At 48.9% G+C, this 23700-nt stretch overlaps 3 protein-coding genes across 17 annotated transcripts in view; all 3 read right to left on the bottom strand.

Annotated features, from left to right (window-relative positions):
* The window catches only part of ARHGEF12 (Rho guanine nucleotide exchange factor 12), a 68740-nt gene extending 64188 nt beyond the window's left edge, over nt 1-4552 (bottom strand). For both annotated transcript variants that reach the window (XM_082070248.1, XM_082070247.1), the window contains exon 1: nt 3800-4552. In XM_082070248.1, coding sequence (XP_081926374.1) covers nt 3800-3831 — 32 coding nt within the window. In that variant the 5' untranslated portion in view covers nt 3832-4552. The remainder of the gene's footprint in view (nt 1-3799) is intronic.
* Nucleotides 4553-10537: 5985 nt separating this feature from the next.
* Nucleotides 10538-20274, bottom strand: TLCD5 (TLC domain containing 5). 13 transcript variants are annotated; one of them, XR_014185836.1, is made up of 4 exons: nt 14179-14710; nt 12302-13818; nt 12151-12191; nt 11869-12069 (listed from the first exon to the last, which is right to left on the bottom strand). XR_014185836.1 is itself a non-coding variant. In XM_082070373.1 (4 exons), exons 3-4 carry the CDS (start codon nt 14375-14377, stop codon nt 13280-13282), a joined length of 738 nt encoding a protein of 245 aa, XP_081926499.1. In that variant the 5' UTR covers nt 14378; nt 18925-19089; nt 20236-20274; the 3' UTR covers nt 11869-13279. The 13 variants fall into 13 exon arrangements, 5 of the variants coding, with proteins under 5 accessions (XP_081926499.1, XP_081926500.1, XP_081926501.1 ...); XM_082070373.1 differs by adding exons at nt 18925-19089; nt 20236-20274 and having other exon boundaries at nt 11869-13818; nt 14179-14378; XR_014185831.1 differs by adding an exon at nt 10538-11825 and having other exon boundaries at nt 11936-13818.
* On the bottom strand, nt 19062-22869 carry LOC309448538 (TLC domain-containing protein 5-like). Of its 2 annotated transcripts, XR_014185817.1 has the most exons (3): nt 22659-22869; nt 20282-21271; nt 19062-19089 (listed from the first exon to the last, which is right to left on the bottom strand). XR_014185817.1 is itself a non-coding variant. In XM_082070175.1 (2 exons), exons 1-2 carry the CDS (start codon nt 22852-22854, stop codon nt 20733-20735), a joined length of 735 nt encoding a protein of 244 aa, XP_081926301.1. In that variant the 5' UTR covers nt 22855-22869; the 3' UTR covers nt 20152-20732. The 2 variants fall into 2 exon arrangements, 1 of the variants encoding a protein (XP_081926301.1); XM_082070175.1 differs by lacking the exon at nt 19062-19089 and having other exon boundaries at nt 20152-21271.
* Between the last annotated feature and the right edge of the window lie 831 nt (nt 22870-23700).

The raw sequence follows: 23700 nt of genomic DNA on the forward strand, positions 1-23700 counted from the left end.
TGGGTCACGCTCATCCAAAGAGAAGCCGGTTTTATAAAGACTGGTCTCAGAAGATGACGAACAAACGCCCACAAAGCTCCGCAACTTCTGCTCCAAGGGCAGGATGCACATTTCTGGCAAAGCCCAAGGGGTTCCTCTATCCTGCAGCAGGTTCCTGTGTTTCACGTTACCTATCCATGGACATCGCTTGGACAGGAACAGTATCTGAAGAGCCCAGATCATCTCCAGACCTTCCCTGCCATCTTCACAACCTCCAGCCTTTCCACAAAGAGCTGGATGCATCACACCCCGACTCCTGTGGATCTGGACAGGTTTTTAAAAGTCTACAACTGCATTAGCCTATATCCCAGTACTGTCGCTAATCTATTCATTCAAAGCACTAATAAACGCCATAATAGGAGTTACATGCACAGGGACGGTTATACAATTGGGCTAACAGATGAAATATCACTCCTGCCTCCGCCCAAATAATCACGACGCCCACAGCTTTATTCAAAACTAGAAAATCAAGCTCACCTCAACTTCTGTCTCCAGTAAAATCCCTAATAAACTACGCAGCACGAACTGGTAGCGTTTGCTTCCTAGATGTATTAAACAGTTCTCTCTTCTGACAGCTTCAAAAAAAGCAAAATAATAAAATCAAATTATGCACAGACTATGGCAACTACTAATTTGCAAAGAGAGTGAAGGTATAAGACAACTAGCCCCAATTATTACACTTTTTAGCCAATAGAAACAGACGTGCTGCAGCCCACCTTCCATAAATATTAGATCTCACAAACTCTACTAATTAAATAATACATGATAACAGCATCTTGCTACTTAATAGCACTAAGGCACGACTTTCTATGAAGTCCTAACCCTGCTGGAAAACAGAAATAAAAGCTTATTTCCCCACCATATAGTTCAAGAAGTTACTACAGGGACTTACAAACAGCCAAAGACAGGGAAAGTGCATCTAAGCAGATAAGGAACAACCAGGGTCTATTTTAGTACCAAGTCATGAGCAAATCAGCAATTAAACCTCTCAAGGGTAATTATGCGTGGATGCTACTTCTTCTATTTGCCAATCATAGCAACAGGAGCTACAGCACAGTTATAAATACAACTCATTTGCAAGTGAGTGCACAGGAAGAGCCACCAGCTCCTCACCGAGGAGCAAATGTCACAAGGAGCCTCCGTTCTTTTATTGTATTTTAATAAGTCCTATAAAACAAGCTCTGTAGCTGCGCAATCACTCGACGTCTGGAACGGTGACAGCAAGAAAAATGTAGTTAAAATGGCTAAAAACCAGCTCAGATAGAAACGTCTGCCTCAAAGACTTATTAAGTTAAGCAAGATAAATGCGCATCTAAACAAACACAGCACAGCTAAGAGAGGATTACTACATCAAAAGGGCGTCAATGTTTGCAAACGTGAAGCTGAAGATGGATTGTTTGTGATGGAAACATGACTGGCTGCAGAACAGCAAAAGAAATGGCCATCCGTTCATTAATTCCTTCTCATTTACATTAACAGCATCAGCAACGAGGGCGAAAAAAGACATAAAATATGGGACGAGCGCAACCCGGACAATGGAAATGGGAAACGCCAACCAGCTATCAAAACACACGGCGCGATCGCTATCGCACACCGAAGGGATACAAAAGGAAATATGTGCAGTCTAGCAGGGATTTAAGCAGCTATACATACGTAAATGCAAATATGTAAAGCTAATATGGAGAAAAATGCAGGCCTGTGCTCCCCTATTATGTTCGTAATACCATTTGGCACACACGCAAGCCGGGTTTTTCTGTTTTAAGGCAGTTCCCAGCTTGATCCCAGCCAAACACAGAGAGAATCGGACACAATATGATTTATACCACGTAGATCTAACAACACCAGAAGCGTCGAGTTTGTTTATTTTGCACCTGCTTTACATTCCAAGCTTAGGAGCCACATTAGAGACGTCTCTGCTTTTCTTTCCATGCGTCACTCAGCTGCTTCTCGCTATAAAAATCCTGTTGTATCCTTTTGATATCTCACAACCTGGCATAAAACAGATGTACATGACATATCTCACACCACCTTCTTTTTACCGTCGCTGTTTTGTCACGTACGGAAGGAAAACGTCCCGCAAGTCAAGAAAATCTCACGTACATGCCCCACGAAAGAGAAACCAAATCTAAGAGTTTTGTCACTTATTCTGCTAGCACAACCAAGCTAGACGATTATTTTTGGTACTCTACAAAAATCATGGTCATAAACACAGACTGTATGTGATCCTGAGCTGCACTGGAGTCTGTTCAGAGCTGTGGAGTCAGGACAAGGCCTAACTTTAAGTTTGCTGCCCACATCTGGAGCCTGAAAGGTGATTTTGAGCCCCCAAACCATCCCCCCTCTGTCCCAGCCCTGATTTCTCTCCTGTGCCACAAACGCTTGTGTTAGTCACTGAAGGCCAAAGAAGCGCGGCCTTTATCACACATATTCACACCTTAATACGCACAGTAAAGCTGAATATACTCAAATATATAAGAGGGAAAGGATACAAAGCAGTACTTTGATTGCCATCCCTACGCCCATCTGCAGAAGTCAGGTTGGTATCTAACTAACGAACAATGCCACTGTTAAACAGATTTGTTATTTTGACACGTGAATTTATATTGATGCTTTTTTCCCTGCAAGTTTCTGATAAGTAACAATTCCAGTTATTTTGTCAGGCTTAGTGCTATTATTATCAGATCCTATACAGACTAACAGTTTATGCACAGCCAAAAACATGAGGTTTCCTACTTGATTGTTTTTCCCTCACAAAATACTTATTTCCGGGCCTCTGAACATGCCAGGACAAACCAGAGAACCCAGACTAACCAAACACGCTCCTTCTGAGCATTTACAAACTCCCTTGCCAGACTAACCCAAGTCAGAACCACCTCACCATCCGAACACAATCAGCAAACAGCTCCTGGTGTCACAGTTTTCTAGAGTTGATCGGAATATTTTCATTTTGGCAAAGCTTTCTTTCCACATCTCTTCACAGTCTTGTTGCACCTTGATATGCAGACAGGTTAGCAACACAGATCTTTTTATACAATATTATATATAACTCTTTAATATCTACCAGGACACAAACTAAACAGGTGAGATTCCGAACACACATGTGCAAAAATTGTTTGAAGATGTACCTCTTAATTCAAACAAATATTACTCTAAAAATGCACTTCCATATATATTTTTTCCTACACTGAAGAGGTTTACTAAACCTGCCACAAAAGGCTGATATAACTTCACAAAAAGAACCACGGTGCGACTAAAGTGGCAAATAATCCACAGCAAAGGGCCATTATTGAAATATGTAGAGATTTGCTGCTAAAACTGGAGGCGTCTGTACAACTTTCACACAATTCAGATGGTTGCGAAGGTAGTTGAGGCACCAGCAGATCCTCCTGCTCATCAACCACCCTCACCCGAACTGACCCCCAAGGGTGCGACCCAACAAGCGCATCCTCTCTATGTTTTGGGAGTTCCGACTCATCCCAAACTCCCGACGCTTTTCCTGCGTTCACTTCCCACAGAAAACAATTCATTTTGGTGGTTCCTACCAGCACCAACCAGTTCTGGGAGCTGAATTACAGCCCCTGGTTCTCCCAGAGTCAGCCTGGCAGGCTCGAAAGCAGTTGGACTTGAAATACTCCCAAGTTCACCCAGTCGCCTTGACAGCGAGCCAGAAACTCGGGTTTAACCCCCTTTTGCTGTCAGAAAAGCTCTACAAAGACCCTATAATTCATTTAAAAAGAAGAAAACCTCATTTTCTACTGACCTGTCCGTGATTGTGGACTGTGTGCCACTCATTGGAGCCCTTGGCGAGAAGTCGTATTATCCAATTTACATTGTACTCTTGGTGCGGGGGTGTCACCGAGGCTTCGCCCCCCACATGCGCTGGGGTCCGGGCTCCAGCCTTGCTCCAGGAGGGACATGCACAGACAAGAAATTAAGCACAAAAAACAAACCGATCCAAAAGTTTTCTCGCAGAATATCCAGCCCACGGAAGTGGGGTGTGGAGGACGTTCGGCAAAACAAACAAAAAAAAAGAAATAATAAGAAAAAATGATACTAAAGAAAGTAGTTTGTGTTTCTCTCGATGCTCCCGTAGCCGCGGGGATGAGGGGAAAAGTAATGAAAATAATCCCAAGTGCGGGTGGCGGGGCGCAGGGACCGGGCCTGCCCGCCCTTCTCCCCCCGGTCCGGGCAGGAAGGGCCGCCCGGGGCTCCGCTCCCGCCGCCGGTCACGGGCTCAGCCCCGCGGGGGGCGGCCGGCGGGCCCCGCCAGCTGCCGCCGGCCCCAGCGCCATGTCCCGCTGCCCGGGAGGGGCCGGGAAGGACGGGCCGCCCGCTGCCGCCTCTAGGCCCGGGGCTCCATGAGCGGCCCGGCGGCTGTGGGGCCTGCGAGGGCGGCGCTGCCGGTTCGGGGAGAAGTCGCACTGGTGGTTCCGCTGCTCCGGGCCCGGTTCCCGCACCGAGCCGGGCCGGCCGGGCCTCCCGGGCTGGTACCGCCGGCCGCGCACGCCGCCCCGCCCCGCGCTGTATCCTTCCGCCGCAGCGGCCGCCCCTTCCCTCCGTCCTTCCTCCGCGCGGCCTGGCCCCGCCCCGCCCGCTGCGTGTGGGGTGCGGGGGGGTGTGGAGCCACAGGGTGAGGGGCCGGAGGGGACCTGGAAAGCGCATCCAGTGCAATCCCCCATGGAGCAGGAACACCCAGATGAGGTTACACAGGAAGGTGTCCAGGCGGGTTGGAATGTCTGCAGAGAAGGAGACTCCACAACCTCCCTGGGCAGCCTGGGCCAGGCTCTGCCACCCTCACCCCAACAAGTTGCTTCTCCTCTTTCAGTGGAACCTCCTGTGTTCCAGTTTGCACCCATTGCCCCTTGTCCTGTCCCTGGTTGTCACCAGAAGAGCCTGGCTCCATCCTCCTGACACTCCCCCTTTCCAGCTTGATCCCCAGCAATGAGTCCCCCCTCAGTCTCCTCTTGTCCAGCTCCAGAGCCCCAGCTCCCTCAGCCTTTCCTCACCCGGGAGATGCTCCACTCCCTGCAGCATCTTGGTGGCTGCGCTGGACTCTCTGCAGCAGTTCCCTGTCCTGCTGGAACTGAGGGGCCACAGCTGGACACAAGATTCCAGGTGTGGTCTCCCCAGGGCAGAGCAGAGGGGCAGGAGAACCTCTCTGACCTACTGACCACCCCCTTCTAACCCACCCCAGGTCCCATTGGCTTCCTGGCCACAAGGGCCCAGTGCTGGCTCAGCCCACAGCACCCGGTGTTCCCAGCTGGTCTCCCATCCAAGTACTGACCAGGCCCGACCCTGCTTAGCTGCCGAGATCAGGCGAGATCAGGCATTCTCAGGGTGGTATGGCTGTACATATTACATATATATACATATGTTCCCCAAGTATATCCTGATAGTATCAGAACTAAACACTTTTTTCAAGGGTGCTGCTCCCTTTCCTTCCCTGTCTGTGTCCCCGGCCTCCCAGCGCTCCCAGCTCCCGTCACCCTCCTCCCGCCCGGCCGTGTTGTCTCGTCACAGGCCCCCAGGGGCAGGGAGTGTCCGCGCTCCCTCTGCATGGAAAATATGACACCAAGAAAACACACAGCAAATTAAAAGAGTGAGACACCGAGAACCAGGCAGCTCTGGAGCCCCGGAGAGTCACCGGCTGCTCTGTTTACCCCCAGCCCTTTCATAGCTCCACATGGAATCCCACATTCCCACAACACGTTTCAGTAGCAGCACAAATCCAAAAACTGAGCTAGAACTCATCCCTCCACACACATACCTTGGCCCAGGGCCTATTTTTGCTCCATCCTCTTAATGCTAAGAACTCCCTCTGAAACAAAAAGACTGCAGAGCACCATACCTACTAAATACAGAATATTTAGGCGTTCCAATTGCAAACTGTGTGGCTTTCCCTCTCCTCGGCCACAGCTCTCAACAGAAGCGCGTCCTTGCTGGGACATGACTGCAACTCCCTGCCGTTTATGCCATTAAAAGGAGCGTGGGGCTGTGAGGGAAGAAGTGTAGGATATTAAATTTATATCTTGATTTACTGGAAGATAAATTATGAGTACCTTAAGAGATTCACGCAAAAGAATACAGTGTGAGAAAAGGGTCCCTCTGGTGTCATTTGGTTTTGTGACAAGCTGCAGAGGTTGCTGGAACAGAAGTCCCAGGCTCCTAAATACCATCTCGAGTAGAGTTCATGTAAAAAAGAAGCGAAGCGGCACCGTCTGGATGATAAACATTCATATTTTACAACCTTTCCGTTCATTTTGATATATCTTTTTCTAACCACATTTGTCTGTATCAGCTTGCCGAGGCAAAACAGAGCCATACGTAATTCAGGGATAAAATTGCCATCAATTCACCGCAGAATCTAAACAAATAGAACCCAAATGTGTATTTTTCATTACCGAGTTCCAACACACTTGCTCTCAAACACCCAGGAATATCATCAATATGCTACAAATTCAGAAGCCTTTCAGGCAACAGAGCAAAATAGCCTTATTAGCTAATCCAAAGCATAGAAGACACCACCCTTCTTCCCTCTAATTAATCTCACCTTGATAGTCTTCTTCAAAGCCAGGACACTTGGAAAGAGTCTGGAGAACAGGTTTCTGGGAACCCAGGACCATAATTTGCTGTATTCCGCCCTACAACACAAAGTCTTTTCCTCTTTGGAGCGACGTTGAGCGCGAACGAAGCAGCCGGGAGAGGGACGGACTGAGGGATTTGTTGCTTTGAAGTTCGGAGCGAAGGGAGGAAGCGCAGGATGAAGTGATTTTCTACACGGTACTCGACGTATATAGACAGGACATGTATACATCCGCTTATGGTTTCCTTTTGAGGGAAAGAAAGGGTGGGAGTGCAAGACATGCAGCCACAAGTCCCTCTCATCCTATAGCTCTATACATTGCTCAGTGCTAATGGACAGACTGAATCACAGAATGGACTGGGTTGGAAAAGACCTCAGAGATCATCAAGTCCAACCCTTGGTCCAACTACATCTATATGTATTATATATCTCTTTATTGTATCTTCTGTGTGATAAATCCCTCTCTGCTTTTACCTTATGGAACGTCGAGCACTGTGGGTGAGGGAGGAAGGCTCCTTGTGTTTCACAGCATTTGCACATTAGGCCTCGATGCTTTTTTATTACTTTAATTATATTTTATCGTGCATGACAACATAATGACAATTACCGGAGGAAATCCTAGAAAGAAACATAAGAACGAGAATAAAACTTATCCCTTGCTGCAGTAAATGATGTATAATTCAGTGGAATGATACTGATTAACACTTGCCAAAAGTTTGCTCGGTCTTGTCAAAAGAAGCATCACATAAAACTACATCAATTAAAACAAAAAGAACCATAAAACCCTCATGCCACATGTAGTAGATAAGCTGCTTATAATGGGACGCATTCACATTTCAATGCTTAAAGCAACAATTAAAAGGAAAAATCGCTAACAAAACAATTCCAAACTGATTCTGAAAGCACAACCGCTTCTCTTTCCTGCAAATGATTTTGGTTTTGTGGGAGCCGATTGTGTACTTGTATTAATACAGATGCCTTTTCTTACAGATACTTCTGCTGCTTGGACAGTTTTACAACGTGAAATCGGGGCAGAGGAGCAAATCGATAAGTAATTACACTGCGCAGTAGTAATTAAAATAGATCTTTTCCAGCCTCGTAGTGAAGCTCATCGGGGAGCTGCCTCCATCTCCTGGCAAACCCTTGTACAGCAGCTCTGAAAGCCAACCCAGGCAGCACAGACTGCCACGCCAACTGCTTTGGGGAAAAAAGATTCAAACAAAATACAACCTGCCTTTCACCCTGCACGGCTGGAGAGGAAAGGCCCAGGGAAATGAATCCCAGGGTGGGTTAGAAGGGGGTGGTCAGTAGGTCAGAGAGGTTCTCCTGCCCCTCTGCTCTGCCCTGGGGAGACCACACCTGGAATCTTGTGTCCAGCTGTGGCCCCTCAGTTCCAGCAGGACAGGGAACTGCTGGAGAGAGTCCAGCGCAGCCACCAAGATGCTGGAGGGAGTGGAGCATCTCCCGTGTGAGGAAAGGCTGAGGGAGCTGGGGCTCTGGAGCTGGACAAGAGGACACTGAGGGGGGACTCATTCCTGGGGATCAAGATGGAAAGGGGGAGTGTCAGGAGGATGGAGCCAGGCTCTTCTGGGTGACAACCAGGGACAGGACAAGGGGCAATGGGTGCAAACTGGAACACAGGAGGTTCCACTGAAAGAGGAGAAGAAACTTGTTGGGGTGAGGGTGGCAGAGCCTGGCCCAGGCTGCCCAGGGGGGTTGTGGAGTCTCCTTCTGTGCAGACATTCCAACCCGCCTGGACACCTTCCTGTGTAACCTCATCTGGGTGTTCCTGCTCCATGGGGGATTGACCTGGATGAGCTTTCCAGGGCCCTTCCAACCCCTCACATTCTCTTGTTCTGTGATTCATTTTCCAGATGTGCACATGGATCTGTGACCCCTGAAGAACAGACAGGACCTCAGCGTTGGGTTGAGAGCGGCAAACCCCTTTCTCCTTCTCATAAATTAAATTGTGAGGGGAAAGGTTACGTTATAACAGGAAAATTGGTCTTTGCACTCTAAACATCCACACATGTAGGTGTGTTAGAGTCTACCTCTAAATATTAATAGTAATAACGTGCAGGTGAGTTGATCACCTTCTGCTGAAAACGACGTAGTTTCCATGGCAGTTAATGGTGTTTTTAGTGGGGCTCATCATTAAAATGATCTCAAGCTTGACACAGAAAGATGGACAACCAGGAAAATAAGGAAGGCTTTAGGGCTGAGAGGATCTCAGAGGTACTTCTGCATCAACCCTGACCACAAAAACACAAATCCAGATGTAGTTGTCAATACCAGCATCATTTTCCAACAAATCCCTGCAATTCCCCCCGGTCAAACTCACCTTAGTTCAGCATCCTGGGAGCTGCTCTGGGCTTTTAAGTCACTCGGACACAAACGCAACACTTTGACTTTGTTGAGACACACAAGTGGCCTAATCTATGAGAGCTTCTGCTGTGACAACTTAATACAGCTCCTAAACCTGCTAATCCACACCACACTAAGCATTTTATAGCACTAAGCTTGCGTCCCATACCAGCACAATTACAGCAGCAACGTTTAAGGATGGATGAAGCTGCTGGACGTTGTCATGAGTCTTTCTTCTTGCTCTCTGCTGCTATTGATGTCCTTGGATTAAAAAGAGGTCTTTATTAATAATAAAACCTAAAGAGATGGAGAACAACGTCATTTCTCATCACATTGGAAGATTATTGGTGAAATCGAACAGATTGTGACTTTCTGACACAACACACGTAACACAAGCATTGCTGAAAACCTGCACTTTGTCACGTTTGAGAAACCAATGTGTCAACCTTCCCACATGAAAATAAATCAGTAAACCATTCTTACTTTGCAAAAGCATTTCCATCCACCTCGAGCTGGTCCTTTCCTCCTCAAAGTCATTTTCTGAAGATCCCTATGTTGCCAACGCACCAGCGGCCAAACTGCACTGGAAGTCGAGGGAAACAAGACAGAGCCACCAAAAAAAACCATTTTCTCTTATATGGATTTACTGGAGAATATATTGAGGCTGACTTGGAAAAAGAGAAGCGCCGGTATATTGATATAACAAAAAAAAAAAAATAGCTGCTTCTTGCCCCGAAAAGGCTTCAGCAACACAAGGCTAACGCTGATTCCCCCTCAGACTCTGATTTATTTGAAAATGGCAGCAGATACCTGTGAGTATCAGGAACATACCCACTAATTCCTTGAAGCTTCAAACTTTCATGCTTTTTTGGCCAAGAAGCAGCCGTGCTGCCATCACCCTATCAGTCCAACAGCAGACCCCAAAGGCTTCACATCAGTGCTTGGACTAGTGGTGCAAGGGAGTAAAGCCTTGAATAGCATAAAACTGCACGCTCTTCAAATAGAAATAAGGAGCTCAGATAGAAAAATAAGGGAGAGGACTGAACAAGGAGGTTAATTTTCTAAAGCTCCGCAGAGCCAGCGGAAGCAAAACGCAGCACAGGGAAGGAACGGCTTTCAAATAAATAACGGGAAGAGAAAATGAAATAAACTGGGGAGAGGGGCAGATTTCTGTCTTTATCGTCAAAGCATATTTGCCCATCGACTTACACGTTGATCCTGGCGCGTTGTTCTTGAAGACGTGAAACTCGAAAGACACATGAAAATCTTGTTGGTTCTTTGGTCTGAAAGCGCCGCTGAAATATTTTCCTGAGCGCACCTGTTAGCAAACACCAAACCACTAAGTTTGCAAGGAGAGGTTTGCACAGAAGAGCAGCTGACGTGTTACCACGTCTCAGCAGCACTAACGGGGAAAGCTGCCAACGCTCAGCCCCTAAATCTCACCATCCCTTTGTTCATTTACACTGGCAACGCCGCCCCACCCGGCAACACGCGATACAACTTAAGCAGCACATATAAAAAGAGCAAACAGGTTCTTTATATCATTAAATAGTCTTTATTTTATAAAACATAATACAAAGCTTCTACACCATTCACTGGTGGAACATTAGTTGCTATTACACAGTAATTCAAACACAAGTTATTATTTCACGCTAGTTCTGCAGTTTCCTTTTACAATTCGCTTTAGCCGCTACGGACCAGCCTGAGGACGGGTTCCACCATGTGCCTGAAAGTCGTATTTCTCCTCCCTAGCTCTGTGATTCTATGTCGGAGCCCACTAGACAGACTATGAGGCCTTGCTGTGAGACATCATCGCTAGATCTACCTCATCAAGCCGTTCCTAATTGCTCTTTTGCTTTTTGGTGCCTTCATTTAACTCCTAAAGGCTCAACATTGATCCCAGCGCTCCACTTCTTCTAACCAAGCTTCCTCCCGGTTCAAAGAAGGGGATCACTTGGCCATTAAGTGTATTATCCTTCAAAATATCTTCACACAAGGTGTTTCGGAGATCCCCGCAGTCACTGACTGCCATCCCTACTCACCTGAGCAGGAACGGGCTGTACAGCGCGGAGCTGCACATCAAACCTCAGGGTCCACATCAGGACTGCTCAGGACACTTCTTGGTGGCCAGGTCTCCATGAACAGGCTGGTTTCACCTGCGCTTCTTCAGGACTTGCTGCTGAAACCCCAGATTTATTGCAGAAAAGCCACCAGACGTCCTTCCTTCGCCTTGCGAGTCCACCTGAGCGAGCAGCGGCACGGCTGATCTTTACACTCACGTCTAGATCAATCCTTGTGACTCCTACCCATCCGCAGCACTGCAAAACACCCCGGACTCAAAGCAACAGCATTTTGCCTTTATACGGCACAGACCACCTCGCATTCAAAGGTAGTGAAAATGCAAACACCCCACGAGGTAGGTAATGCTGTAAAGTGGGTAAACAGAGGCAAAAAGGCTTCTTGACGTGCCCCACAGCAGCAGAGCTGGGGAAGAAACTGCAAGCCCGAACCAGCCCTTCTCGTCTCTCCTCAAGGCTCAATGGTCACGTCGCTGTGCGGAATGAATCGGGTTTTAAGGACCAGCTCACCGTCCGCCGGCTCCGTTCGCATGAAGGGTTGGACTCGATGATCTCTGAGGTCTTTTCCAACCCAGTTGATTCTGTGATTCTGTGAAGCGCTTTGGGCTCTTCGGGTCTTTGGCTCAGAGCAGAGCTGGTGCTGAGCCTCAAAATAAAATATCATCACAACGCCAGCAACCACAAAGGAACAGCGCTTAAAAACATGCAGCGAAATAAACACCACAAGCTGCCAATGGGGGGGCATCTTTTCCAGTTTTTCCCTGCAAATGCTTGTTTTTTCTCCTAGTTAGGTGCATGTTTTTGCTTAAAAAAAAGATTCTCTGCCTCTCACTTTTTTAAATTATTGGGCTGTAAAATACGTCTCTCTTACCCATTTATCCTTAGACATTGATCTACAGTAATCGATGATCCCCAAACGCTGTGACAGATGCTGGGTTCGGATACAGCCATCGCAATCTGGGATGACACGAGGGCAACAGAAATACAGGTTCTGGCCCCCGTTCCCTTTAAATTGCCCAAAACAACAAGTACGGACTGTTTGCTGCAGTAAACCACTCTGCATTCACTGTTCTTCAAGTGACTTACAGCTTGGGGAAGGTGCCATTCGGTCTCAGGTTGGCTCCACACTCTGCCAATAAGAGATATTATGGGCCAATAAGCACAGCAGAGGGAATTTTGGCTTCCTGAAGATAAATCAGATAAATCTGGCTTGTCTATCGGCCAGAAAAACACTTACGGGCAGGTCCTGATGGGATTTATAACAGAGTGCTGGTCACTCACAGAGCTAAAAGCAAATATTTGGAGGGAGCAGGGGGTGTTTTAACAGTCAGGGGTGAAGAAGAGGGAAAAAGAGAAGCATTTCACATGGGGGTCTGTGTCTTTGGGTGTATTGACAGAGCACCGAGTCCTGCAAGGTGCCAGTGCTGATTAGAGCTTCTGGACACTACTGAAAAATAAGTTATACATTATTAAATAAGTTATTAAAAGGAATTGGAAAGGGTAGGAAACAACCTACCTGAAACACTGTTCTTCCTAGAGTCACACTATCTCAAACACCAAAATCCTTTCGCCCAAAGGAAACACAAGGATAACGAACAAAGTGCAGATATCAGCCATCATTTTGTATTCATGTAGCACCTCTCGAGTAAAGATCTGAAAGTGCATAACGCAGATGGATCAGCTCCATCGCCCCCAATCCACAGGTGGGGAAATGAGGCACAGAGTTGGCTACGTGACTTGCCCAAGGTCACATAAGGATGGTGGAAGAGCCAGGAATCCCAACTCTGCTCAAACACTAGAACACGCTTCTTCCCAAGAGTCACTCGAGCTGTCTGGACTGCACGGGACACTGAACGTGAAGATCTAGTGTTATTTCCTCCTCTCTCCCAAAATTCCACCAGTGCTGAAGGAGTTAGCGACTAACGTTACTATTTACACGTGCACTGCTGGACTAGTTATGTTTAGTCTGTAAAATTAGCCCTTCTTTCACTCGTATCATTTAGTCTATGCTTAGGTACGCACCGCGCCAGGCCAAACGCTGCAGATCAAATGAATCCATGGCGTAGCTCCCTGGATTTCAGTGGAGTTACGCCAGGGATAAATCTGGCTCCAGAATCGCTAACGTGTGTTGGCTCCTCTCCCGACAGTGGCATTTCAGGCACAATCCCCTTCTTGCCAGACTGCGAACTCGAGGAAGTCTTTACCCAGCATCCAATCAGTGGCTTTTCAGATGCCCGTTAGTTTTCAAGTATAACTCATCGCTCCTCCGACTCCTCCAAGCGTGGTACTTCTTCATGCTCTTCCTCCTGGCGAAGCGGCAGATGCTGACCATGAAAACCCAGGAGACGGCGTACATGATGACGCCGCCCAGCTTGATGTACCACCTGGGTTTGGGAGAAACAAGCTCGCAGTACATCAGCCAGGCGCCCACTCCAATCCGCACGCCGGTGAACAGCACCACGAAGAAGAAATCCACCACGTCGCCCGCAAAGCTGTGGTAACAGCCCGTCTCCTTCAGGAACCAGCGGGCCTGCAGCAGCGGGTTAGTGATCTCGCTACCGAAGATGACGGCGTTGACCTCGGCGGCCGATTCCCCGAGCGCCAGCGATGCCGCGATGCCCAAGATGCTCACCAGGTGGTGGGCCAGCATCAGGGCCCCCTCCGTCTGGAAATACACACACCAGCACAGGTCGAAGAGGAAATAGCCCAAGCTAAGGCACAGCCCGTGTACCTGGAGAGTTGTGTTTGGTGACCCTGCAACACAAAGACACCAGAAAGGGTTTTAAAGCACAAATGCAGGATTCCAGTCAAAGAAGGGGCATCCACCTTCAGTGCTGGCGGGCTGGGATGAGCTTGTGCTGATCGCAGCTCAGCCGGAGGAGTTGGACATGTCACAATACCGGGGTTGTTCGTCTAACAGCTGCACACACACAACGGCCACACGACGTGATCGCTCTGCCAGATGACGCTAGCAAAACACAGTACCAGCCTCTCCGTTTCTCTAGAGCTTTCCATCGCAAAGCAGCTCAGATATAATTACGATCATCATTCCTCAAGCAGGCTGGATACTGAGGTGGTACAACGCTACTTTGGGATCACAATTTGGTTTCTTACCCGGGTGACTCAGAGGCCAGGGACCATCGATAAAGCCGATGTACGCGGAGAGACACGTAGCGAGGACGCCGTGGGTCAGCGTGACCAGCCTGCAGCTCCACTCGTAATTCCGGTGCTTGTAGCGACGGCAGAACCAAGCGTAGAGGGAAAGCCAGGCCAGCAGACTGCAGGCCACCCGCACGGGCAGGGGGAACAGCATCCTGCCGCAGGAACAGACACACATAACACATCAGAAAGCGCTCGGTGGCGTTAGCACAACCCAGGACAGCATTTCACCCGTAACCACTGAGCACACAGGGCTGGTTCCTCGTGGTGTTGCTGCTCCTAACGTATTTTCCTCCGCAGAGGAACTGCAGTTCCTACAAAGAAGTGTATCCTTGAGAATCAGGGCAGATTCATCACGCGGCCACCAGCTCACAGACCCCTCACAAACAAAAGGCTCAATACCAGAACAAAACTACGGTGCGTAAACTGAACGCACACATTCCCACAGGTAAAGAGTAAAGCACTAGAGAGCAGAGCTACACCGGAGCATCGGGTCACCCACCTCTCCTGCTTCCCCTTCTTGCCGTCCGCAGAACCAACGCACAGGTCATACCCCAAACTTCACCCCACTTAATGACTTTAAGCAGCTCTCCAGAAGGCCAGGCCTTTCTTCACCAGGCACTTCCTTGTCTGGAAAACCTGATTTTTGTTACTTGTACACTCTGTACATTCACCTCCCATTACCCCTGTAATATATACATATATATTTCAGACTCCAGCTTTCTGAAAAGGACTGTTGTGCTCCCAGATCTTCTCTAAACCCCTCCCACAAATAGAAGGTCCCCTCCAGAATCCATCACTGAGTGCTGTTTCCTTGACCCAACCCCACCATCCCATCTTAGCCCTGGCTCCAGTCCATCACAAGAGCACACAAAACTGCTGTTAAAAGCCCCCAAATATGTACTACTCTAATACCTACATCTCGTTCATATTTCTAATACCTCTCCAAGAAATACACGAAGTGTGCCATTACTCCCAGGCACTCAGGGAAGAGCATCAGGCTGAGTCAGACTCTGGGGTGCGTGAATTTCCAGTTGTGTAAGAACAGAAGCACCACTGGTCCTGCTGGTTCCTCTGATCACCCACACCCCGCGCTGCGAGCACCGCAAGGACCAAACGCGATGCGGAGCCCAAGCTGCAATGCCCAACTTTCCTGTTTAACCTGTTGCAAGTACTACCAGGAATGACTTAGAAAGCTGGGTCAACAAAACCATTATGGTCTAATGGGCCTCGGAAGCACGGGGAGAAGAAATAAGGACATCATGAACTGCTCTGAGCAGGTGTTTCCACTGACGTCCCTGATAGCTGAGGTCCGTACGTGTTCAGAGTCGGGGCAGGAAGAGCTCTGATGACCTTTGAAACATTTCGAGGTGTTTTCCACACCTCCTCATGGAAAACGTTTCTCCATTCCCTGGAAAGAACGATGGGGCCACCTTCCGATTGCACATCAAAGCTCAACATCTGCCATCAGCATATACGGTATACATATATATTACACCTCTCATGAAAAGAAGCTGCCAAATTCATGTATACTCTGATTAAGCTATAAAAGATGAACCCATCATTAACCAATTGACATGATCGATGCTTTCTGACCACCTACAAAAAGAGGGGATGTTGTTCAAGTTTTAGATCCTTCTGCAGGACAAGAGGGAGAGAGAAAATTAAGTAACACATTGTTCAGAAGCAGAGGGCTTAGTTTATACTTAACTAATAATTAACAGGTGTAAGCAAGAAACTAAACAATTATAACTAACATCATCAATTATTTTGTAGGATGTACTGTATGCCAAAATTTTCAATAATTGTAATGCATATATACCAATTATGTGAACATAAGCAACGCAAGAGCATCCAGTTGCTGGAATGCTTATGGAGGATGATCCCCAGCACTGATAAAATAAAGAATGCTGCTTCACAGCATAATTGACTCTGCTGTTCAGTTTATTTCTCTATTTCAGTCCTGAGAAAGGCCAATACCCTTTAAAAACATCAGAACTAATAATCATTTGTACCACCAGCGGCGACGGTGAATGAAAAGCCGACTGAATGAATGAATGAAAGCAGATTCTACAATAAATAAAGTCCAGAAAGTCTTCATCTCCCCAAAAGAGCTTAAACACTAGATGTGCATCCCAAAGCACCGTTATGTGCTTGATTTTGTGGGGTTTTTTGGTACAAATGACAAAATGGAGGAGCCCAGAGAGCCCCAACGTGCCGCAATATCCACCAGCCCGTCCAGCCCGGCCGAGCCCGCACCTTCCAACGGGGCCGCGGCCGCCCCCGCATCGGCCCCGGGGCCTCCGCGCCCCGCCCCGGCACCCACCGCTCCCCCCGCGCTCCTCCGGCCGCTCCGCGGGGCCGGTGGCCGCCCCGGGGCTGCGGGGGAAGGGGCTGATCCCGCACAGGCCGCAGGGCGGACCCCGGCCCGTCCGTCCGTCCGCCCGCCCCGGCCCCGCAAACCCACCTGCCGGACGCGGCCGCTGCGGCGCCTCCGCCGGCCGGGAAGGGAAGAAACGGCGGCCGAGGGGCACCTGGCGGCGAGGAGAGACGGCAAGGGAGGGAGCGGGCCTGCGGGGGGGCTGGAACCGCAGAACGCGGAGCGTCGGGTTGAAGGGCCGTGGAAAGCTCATCCAGGTCAATCCCCCCATGGAGCAGGAACACCCAGATGAGGTTACACAGGAAGGTGTCCAGGCGGGTTGGAATGTCTGCACAGAAGGAGACTCCACAACCCCCTGGGCAGCCTGGGCCAGGCTCTGCCACCCTCACCCCAACAAGTTGCTTCTCCTCTTTCAGTGGAACCTCCTGTGTTCCAGTTTGCACCCATTGCCCCTTGTCCTGTCCCTGGTTGTCACCAGAAGAGCCTGGCTCCATCCTCCTGACACTGCCCCTTTCCATCTTGATCCCCAGGAATGAGTCCCCCCTCAGTCTCCTCTTGTCCAGCTCCAGAGCCCCAGCTCCCTCAGCCTTTCCTCACACGGGAGATGCTCCACTCCCTCCAGCATCTTGGTGGCTGCGCTGGACTCTCTGCAGCAGTTCCCTGTCCTGCTGGAACTGAGGGGCCACAGCTGGACACAAGATTCCAGGTGTGGTCTCCCCAGGGCAGAGCAGAGGGGCAGGAGAACCTCTCTGACCTACTGACCACCCCCTTCTAACCCACCCCAGGTCCCATTGGCTTCCTGGCCACAAGGGCCCAGTGCTGGCTCATGGTCACCCTGCTGTGCCCAGGACCCCCAGGTCCCTTTCCTCCACAGTGCTCCCCCGTTGCATGTCCCACCTAAAGCCCTTCAGGGCTGGCACCAACTGGTTCGCACGGTTCACTGTGAGGTTCCACGTTTAACAGGGTGTTGCCCACACAACGAGAAGCAGGTCACGTTCCCACTGTTGACAAACAGAGCATCGCTTTAGCCCGCGGGCATGGGAAATGAGTCCCACACCCCCATGACCCGCTTCGATCAGCTCACACGTCCCAGAGATAACAGGCATGACCGCACATCTGCAGGCAGACACGAGCCGGCTTTACTCACACCTGATGGGAACTGACTCTTCTACAGAGCTTGCACAACTGCGTCAGGATAGCACGAGCTGCAGCGGGACGTCCCCGCGGGGTTCATCATCCAGGGCAGCTTCACAGGCTGGGAGCTCACACAGCCCTGCCCTCAGCACAGCCTCTCACCCGCTGCTTATGCAGCAGTTACAAAGCCTTAGCAATAGCTTCTCACTAAACTGCATCTTTTCCCTCTCCTCATCTACATCCACAGAGCAGCAAAACCCAGATTTTATGCAGGACACCTAAATAAGCTTAAAAAACCATATCCCTCTATCTAACCATTTCGGGCCAGGCACAAGTTCCTATTGCCACAAGATGCTCATCCTTCAGCTATTTTGGCACAACAGCCACACTAATAGTGCATTTGTTTCTCTGACAAAGCTTTCCTCTTGCTTTCCTCCGCCTTTGCTGCACCAATAGCCTTGATAACAACCAGCATGGAGCTGTTCTAATGTTTAGCTTCGGATAAAGAGCAGTGTTGACAGACAGAAAGCTCTGGGGCTGACGTTGACTCATAGCACAGGAACTGAGCCGCCGGGAACAACAACAGATACGGTCTGACTGACTGAAAGTCCTAAGAAGGCAAGGACCATTTAATGCCTGAGATAAAATATAGAGGAGGAATTGTGGGGATTTTTGTTCTAGATCATACAATGTGCAAAACTGGCATCTAGTGAGATGCAATCTGGCAAGTTAAATCACCTCCCTGTGATTGTACCAGAAGTTAGGTGCTGCTTATACACTAATTTCCTTGTTTGCTTTGCACCGAGTCAGCCGTTTCAATAGCAGGCTGAGCTGCACCGGCTCAGTTTGCCTGCAGATGAATAAAAAGCATTCAGCAAAACAGCCCAGGACAGGAACCTCTGCTAACAGTTGTTTGCACGCTGTAGTATCGCTACACCCTGGCTCAGCAGTACGTTCTTTCTTCTTTCTGTACCTACCCTAACAAGAGCTTACAACACTGAAGGGTCACGGAAGGTATGAGCTTAACAACACTGGGAAACTTGTCCAAACATGAAATATAGGGACTGGAAACGCACAAGAGTCCAAGAGTGATGCTCTGTTTTACAGGCAAGCAAGCTGGGTGCTCTGATTTACTGTCCCTCCATTGAACAAAGAGTTTCCTTGTTGGAAACCAAACCCGGGCTCACCTCTCAGTCCTGGCCCAGCAGCAGCAGGTTCTGAGCTGGAAACAGCCGCTCGGCAGCGTCTTAGGGCATCTCTAAGACCAAAGGTGTTGTCCTGCTTTCAGCTGCTTCTCCAAAGACAGCGTAGACAAACCACCTCACCACCCAGGCCTTCTGAACTGGACATTCCTAGGATGAAACGCAGCAACACAGAGGCATTGGTAGTGCAGAGGGAAAACAAGGCAAGCTGGCATTTGTCAAGAGCAAACACCTCAGTCTAATGGCCCGTTCTTAAGTTCCCTGTGATACTGAGTCATCGGCAAGGCAGGTTCTGGGTTCATTAGTCACAAATGTGAACTACAGCTGAGCCTCATGGGGCCTTTACACCTCAAGCCTGAGCTCCAGAGCACACGGCTCTGTCTGTGTTTGCTTCCCCACCAGCTCACTCCTTCCTGAGCCGCATGAACCGGAGCTTGGCCAGCCCCTATCAGCCTTAGCGTGCTCAGCCTGCTCTCAAGCCCATTTTCCTCAGTGTTAACACAGTTGCCTCCTTAAGACCCACAACAAAAGGACGTTACAGCAAAAAAAGAGAGAGCATAACTTTATTAGAAGTCCCATCGCTCATAGGATCTTTTGGAAGTCACTCCGGCAAGAGTTCAAACCTCACAAGGCCAGGCCCCCAGAGCCACGCTGGCGACCTATCGGGTCTCCAAGGCTCCTGTTTTTCTAGGTTATTTCACATCATTTTTTAATCCCTCCAGACACCTTATTCCAGCCCCAGCCAGGGCAGATATCTGCACTGAACAGGGCCAAATTTAGCGAGATAAGAGGCACGGAGGAGCCTGAACTGCAGCCTTCAGTAAAGGGAATTCACACTGAAACCCCAAGGGAAATGTCAGAACACGATGCCAAGAGGCGAATGAAAGAAGAGAACCCATCCACACTCCCAGACCTGCTGGTGTGGAGCAGATGTTACACTGAGACCTGCCTAAACCATACGGTCACCCCTGAAAATACAGTCACTTCTTAGACTACTTAGCCACACATTAAGTGGCTTATAAATGAGCCAACCCCAGAACAGGAGCATCCAGAGAGGGCTCTTCTCTACCATCTCTCACCTACAAAATGCCTGAGTGTTCAAAAAGCAATCTGGGGCTAAGTGAACACCTGCTGATGGAGTTTATTGGCACAAGTCTAATTCCTGACTCTTGTTTGCAAGGGCCAGAGTCAGTCCCAGTGAAGTCACGCTGTTCTAAGATCAGTATCTGCTTGAACGCAAGCATTAAGTTAAAAAAACCACATTATTAAAAACAATGAGGTAAAACATCGCCTTACCTCAAGTACCATCACTTCACACACTCCACTATATCCCTGCAAGCACCTGAATCTTGTTCAGAGGTTCATCCAAGTATTTAGCCAAGTGTTTTGTCCAGCTCCAGGTTTAAGAGAGAGCGGTGCTCAGTAAGTCTTTGTCACACCCTTCCTGGTCCCACTGGCAGGAAGACGGGATTTTTCAGGTTTGTTTTTCCGGCTCTACACCGTAAAATGATTTTTACCTCCAAAACGATTACAGAACACACAGTTATCCGTTGGACACTCAACAGTTCATCGCCACCCTGTGCCATTGCTGGGGAAGCCAGAGAATCAGGGTTCAGTAGACACACCAGGCTCCTCGGATTTCTGCTCAAACCCCGATTTTGTCAGCTTTCCTGTGTCCCCAGCGCGGATTCTTCTCCGGATCAGTGCCAGAAAGTCAATTCCATATCACTTTTAGGGGTTCTTTTCACAGAAATAGCCCTCAGTGGCCAGGAACCTAGCCCAAGGGACTACCACTAATGACCTGCTAAGCGCCCGTTAGTTTTCACAGGTGCATTCACACTCCTCAGGCTTGTCCAGGAATGGTATTTTTTCACCATTTTCCTCTTAACAAAGCGGCAGATTTCAACCATGAACCCCAAGGACACCACGTACATGGCCAGGCCCCCGGCCTTGAGGAGCCAGCTGGTAGCAGGGGCCGTCACCATCGCGTACATGATCAGAGCTCCTCCTCCCATCCGCAGCACCACGAAGAGCAAAACAAACAAGAAGTCGACCAGCTCTCCCAGGAAAGTGTAATAACACCCCATTTCCCGCAGGAACCAGCGGGTCTGGAGCAGCGGGTTGGTGATCTCGCTAACGAATAAAACAGCGTTGACTTCCGTAGCAGAATTCCCGAGCCCCAGCACCATGATCATGCCGCAGATGCTCAGCGTGTGATGGAACAGCATTAGATCCCCCTCTGTCTGGAAATAAAGGCACCAGCCCAGGTCAAAGATAAAGTAACCCAAGGTCAGGGACAGCACGTGGATCTGAAGAGGCGTGTTTGGTGAACCTGAAATGAAAGATGAGCATAAGGCTGGGGTTATTTGTTGGTTAATGCATGGTGTAAATACAATGTTGAATTGGTTCATGCACGGTGTAAAATACGACTTTGAATTGGTTCACGCATGGTGTAAAATACGACTTTGAATTGGTTCATGCATGGTGTAAAATGCAATTTTGAATTGGTTCATGCATGGTGTAAAATGCAATTTTGAATTGGTTCATGCATGGTGTAAAATTGGTTCATGCATGGTGTAAAATACAACGTTGAATTGGTAAATGCATGATGTAAAATACAACTTTGAATTGGTTCATGCATGGTGTAAAATATGACTTTGAATTGGTTAACTCATGGTGTAAAATACAACTTTGAATTGGTAAATGCATGGTGTAAAATACAACGTTGAATTGGTTCATGCATGGTGTAAAATGCGACTTTGAATTGGTTAACTCATGGTGTAAAATGCGACTTTGAATTGGTTAACACATGGTGTAAATAAGAAAGGAAAAAAGCTGAATAGTTTATTAACAGTTTGTTAGAGGATTTGATGCATTATGTGTGTGAAATATATTAATTTATGTAACTCCAGCTTCAAGAAAGATGAAAATAGATAGAATGAATAAAACACGATGAACAAACGTTTTGAACGTTTAGTTGAAAATTATTCGTGTTGTTTAGAAAGTCAGAGGAATTAAATGGAATGAATCAGTAAAAATTTGTCTTACAAGCATTCACTAAATTGCACCATTAACTGTTGGCACACCAGAACCAAATGGACAGCAGAGCGCGTTAGCGCGGGGTCGCTCCCTCCGTCCTTAGACCATTTCATTAAGACTTTCTTCTACAATATAGAGCAACACAGGGGTTGGATATGTCTCTTTCCTCTTCAGTTTCCAGCCTTATCCTATGGGATGTCTGGTTCTGCTGTCCCTTCATGCACACCCAGGCAGGTCATCCCATCCCGTCACGCTTCTGCTCCTCTTTTTCTCTCCCCCCTTTTAAAATGCAGGGATGGGAAGCCTGATCCCATCAGCAGAACTAGTAGAGATTTCCCGACCGAAAACAGCAAACAAAACCCCGCAGCCGAACGTCAGGAGTTACTACACCCTTAAAGATGTGAACAGCACTATTATCAACACGTTGCTAAGCCTAATGCTGCAATAAACTCGTGCTGCCAAGCTGAGAGCTTTCAATACATACACGGATAAAACAAACATCTAAGAATACAAACATTAGTAGTAGGAAGTGGTAAGGGCCGGAAAAGAGTTAAATAAATCCTGCCCCAAACATGTGCCAACAGCATAAATATAAGAGAGCAGACAGCAAAAGCAACCAGCCCCCTACTCCAGGTGTAAGCACACGGCATGACAAGGACGTTGTGAGACTCCAAACGCACCTGCGTGGGTCAGAGCCCAGGGGCCATCCAGGAGAGCAGCGTAACCCGAGAAACCAGTGACAAGGACGCCGTGCAGCAGCGTGACCAAGCGGCAGCTCCACTCGTACGATCGGTGCTTGTTCCAGAAGCACAACCAGGCGTACAGGGCCAGCCAGACGACGAGGCTGCACGTCACCTCCAGAGCGATGGACACCATCCTGCTGAACGGAGCGCCAGGACGTGCTGAGCAACCAGTCATAGAAACCCCAGAGGGGGGAAATAATAACTTAGAAACCCCCAAACAACACAGAAACAACCAAACCCAAAACACCAAATCAAACCCACCCCAAACACGCTCCCCGTGAGCGCGGTGCTGCCTCGCGCCCCAGTACAAACCGCTCCTCGCTATGGGTTTTTTTTTGTGGAAAAACAAGACCCCAGCAAAGCTCCTCACCCCGGTGCTGCCGCTGGGCTCTGCGCACCCGGGACCCGCCCTGGCGAAGGCAGCGCCGCCGCACCGAGAGCCTTTTATCCTGCCCTTCCCTCCCCGCCTCTCCCCACACCCCGAGGTGCCGCTGGGCGCCTCCTACCCCTCCGTTCTGCCCCGTTTACCTGTCCCGGGGGTGACAAGAGATCCGAGCAGCACCCCAGGGCAGCGAGGGGTCCTGGTACCCAGGGACAGCGCTGGGAATGGGGTCAAATAATAATAACAGGCGTTTGGAGCGTGTCGGCCAAGCTGGTACCTGTGGGAACAGCAGGACGAGCAGTTCCAGCTAAACAGCCTTGAGCAGGTTATACAGAAATATGTTTTTTATGAGTGTAAGGAGCGATAGCCCAGTGAGAACAATATCTCGGGTCAGAAAGCCGCCCCCATGTGTATGATGTGTGAATGAGCGGGTCGGAACGCCACCCCCAAGATACGCATGGGAACGTGGCTGAGAACAGACACAGCGTGAGCGTGGTGTGTTTGGGGTGTTTGTTGAGAAAACATCCTGTCTAACCTCTTCGGCCAGGTCCGTACCTGTAAAGCTGAAAATAGAGAACTGTTAATAAAAGTCTGCTC

This window comes from Streptopelia decaocto (assembly GCF_964273445.1).
Source record: "Streptopelia decaocto genome assembly, chromosome: 21".
Taxonomy (NCBI): domain Eukaryota; kingdom Metazoa; phylum Chordata; class Aves; order Columbiformes; family Columbidae; genus Streptopelia; species Streptopelia decaocto.

Excerpts from the sequence above, each read along its gene's own strand:
- TLCD5 (XM_082070372.1), bottom strand. The coding sequence starts at position 14,401 with ATGTGTGTCTGTTCCTGCGGCAGGATGCTGTTCCCCCTGCCCGTGCGG. Across the intron at positions 13,819-14,178 it reads CTGGCCTCTGAGTCACCCGG|GGTCACCAAACACAACTCTC; the intron begins GTAAGAAACCAA and ends TTTGTGTTGCAG.
- LOC309448538 (XM_082070175.1), bottom strand. The coding sequence starts at position 22,854 with ATGGTGTCCATCGCTCTGGAGGTGACGTGCAGCCTCGTCGTCTGGCTG. Across the intron at positions 21,272-22,658 it reads CTGGGCTCTGACCCACGCAG|GTTCACCAAACACGCCTCTT; the intron begins GTGCGTTTGGAG and ends CTTTCATTTCAG.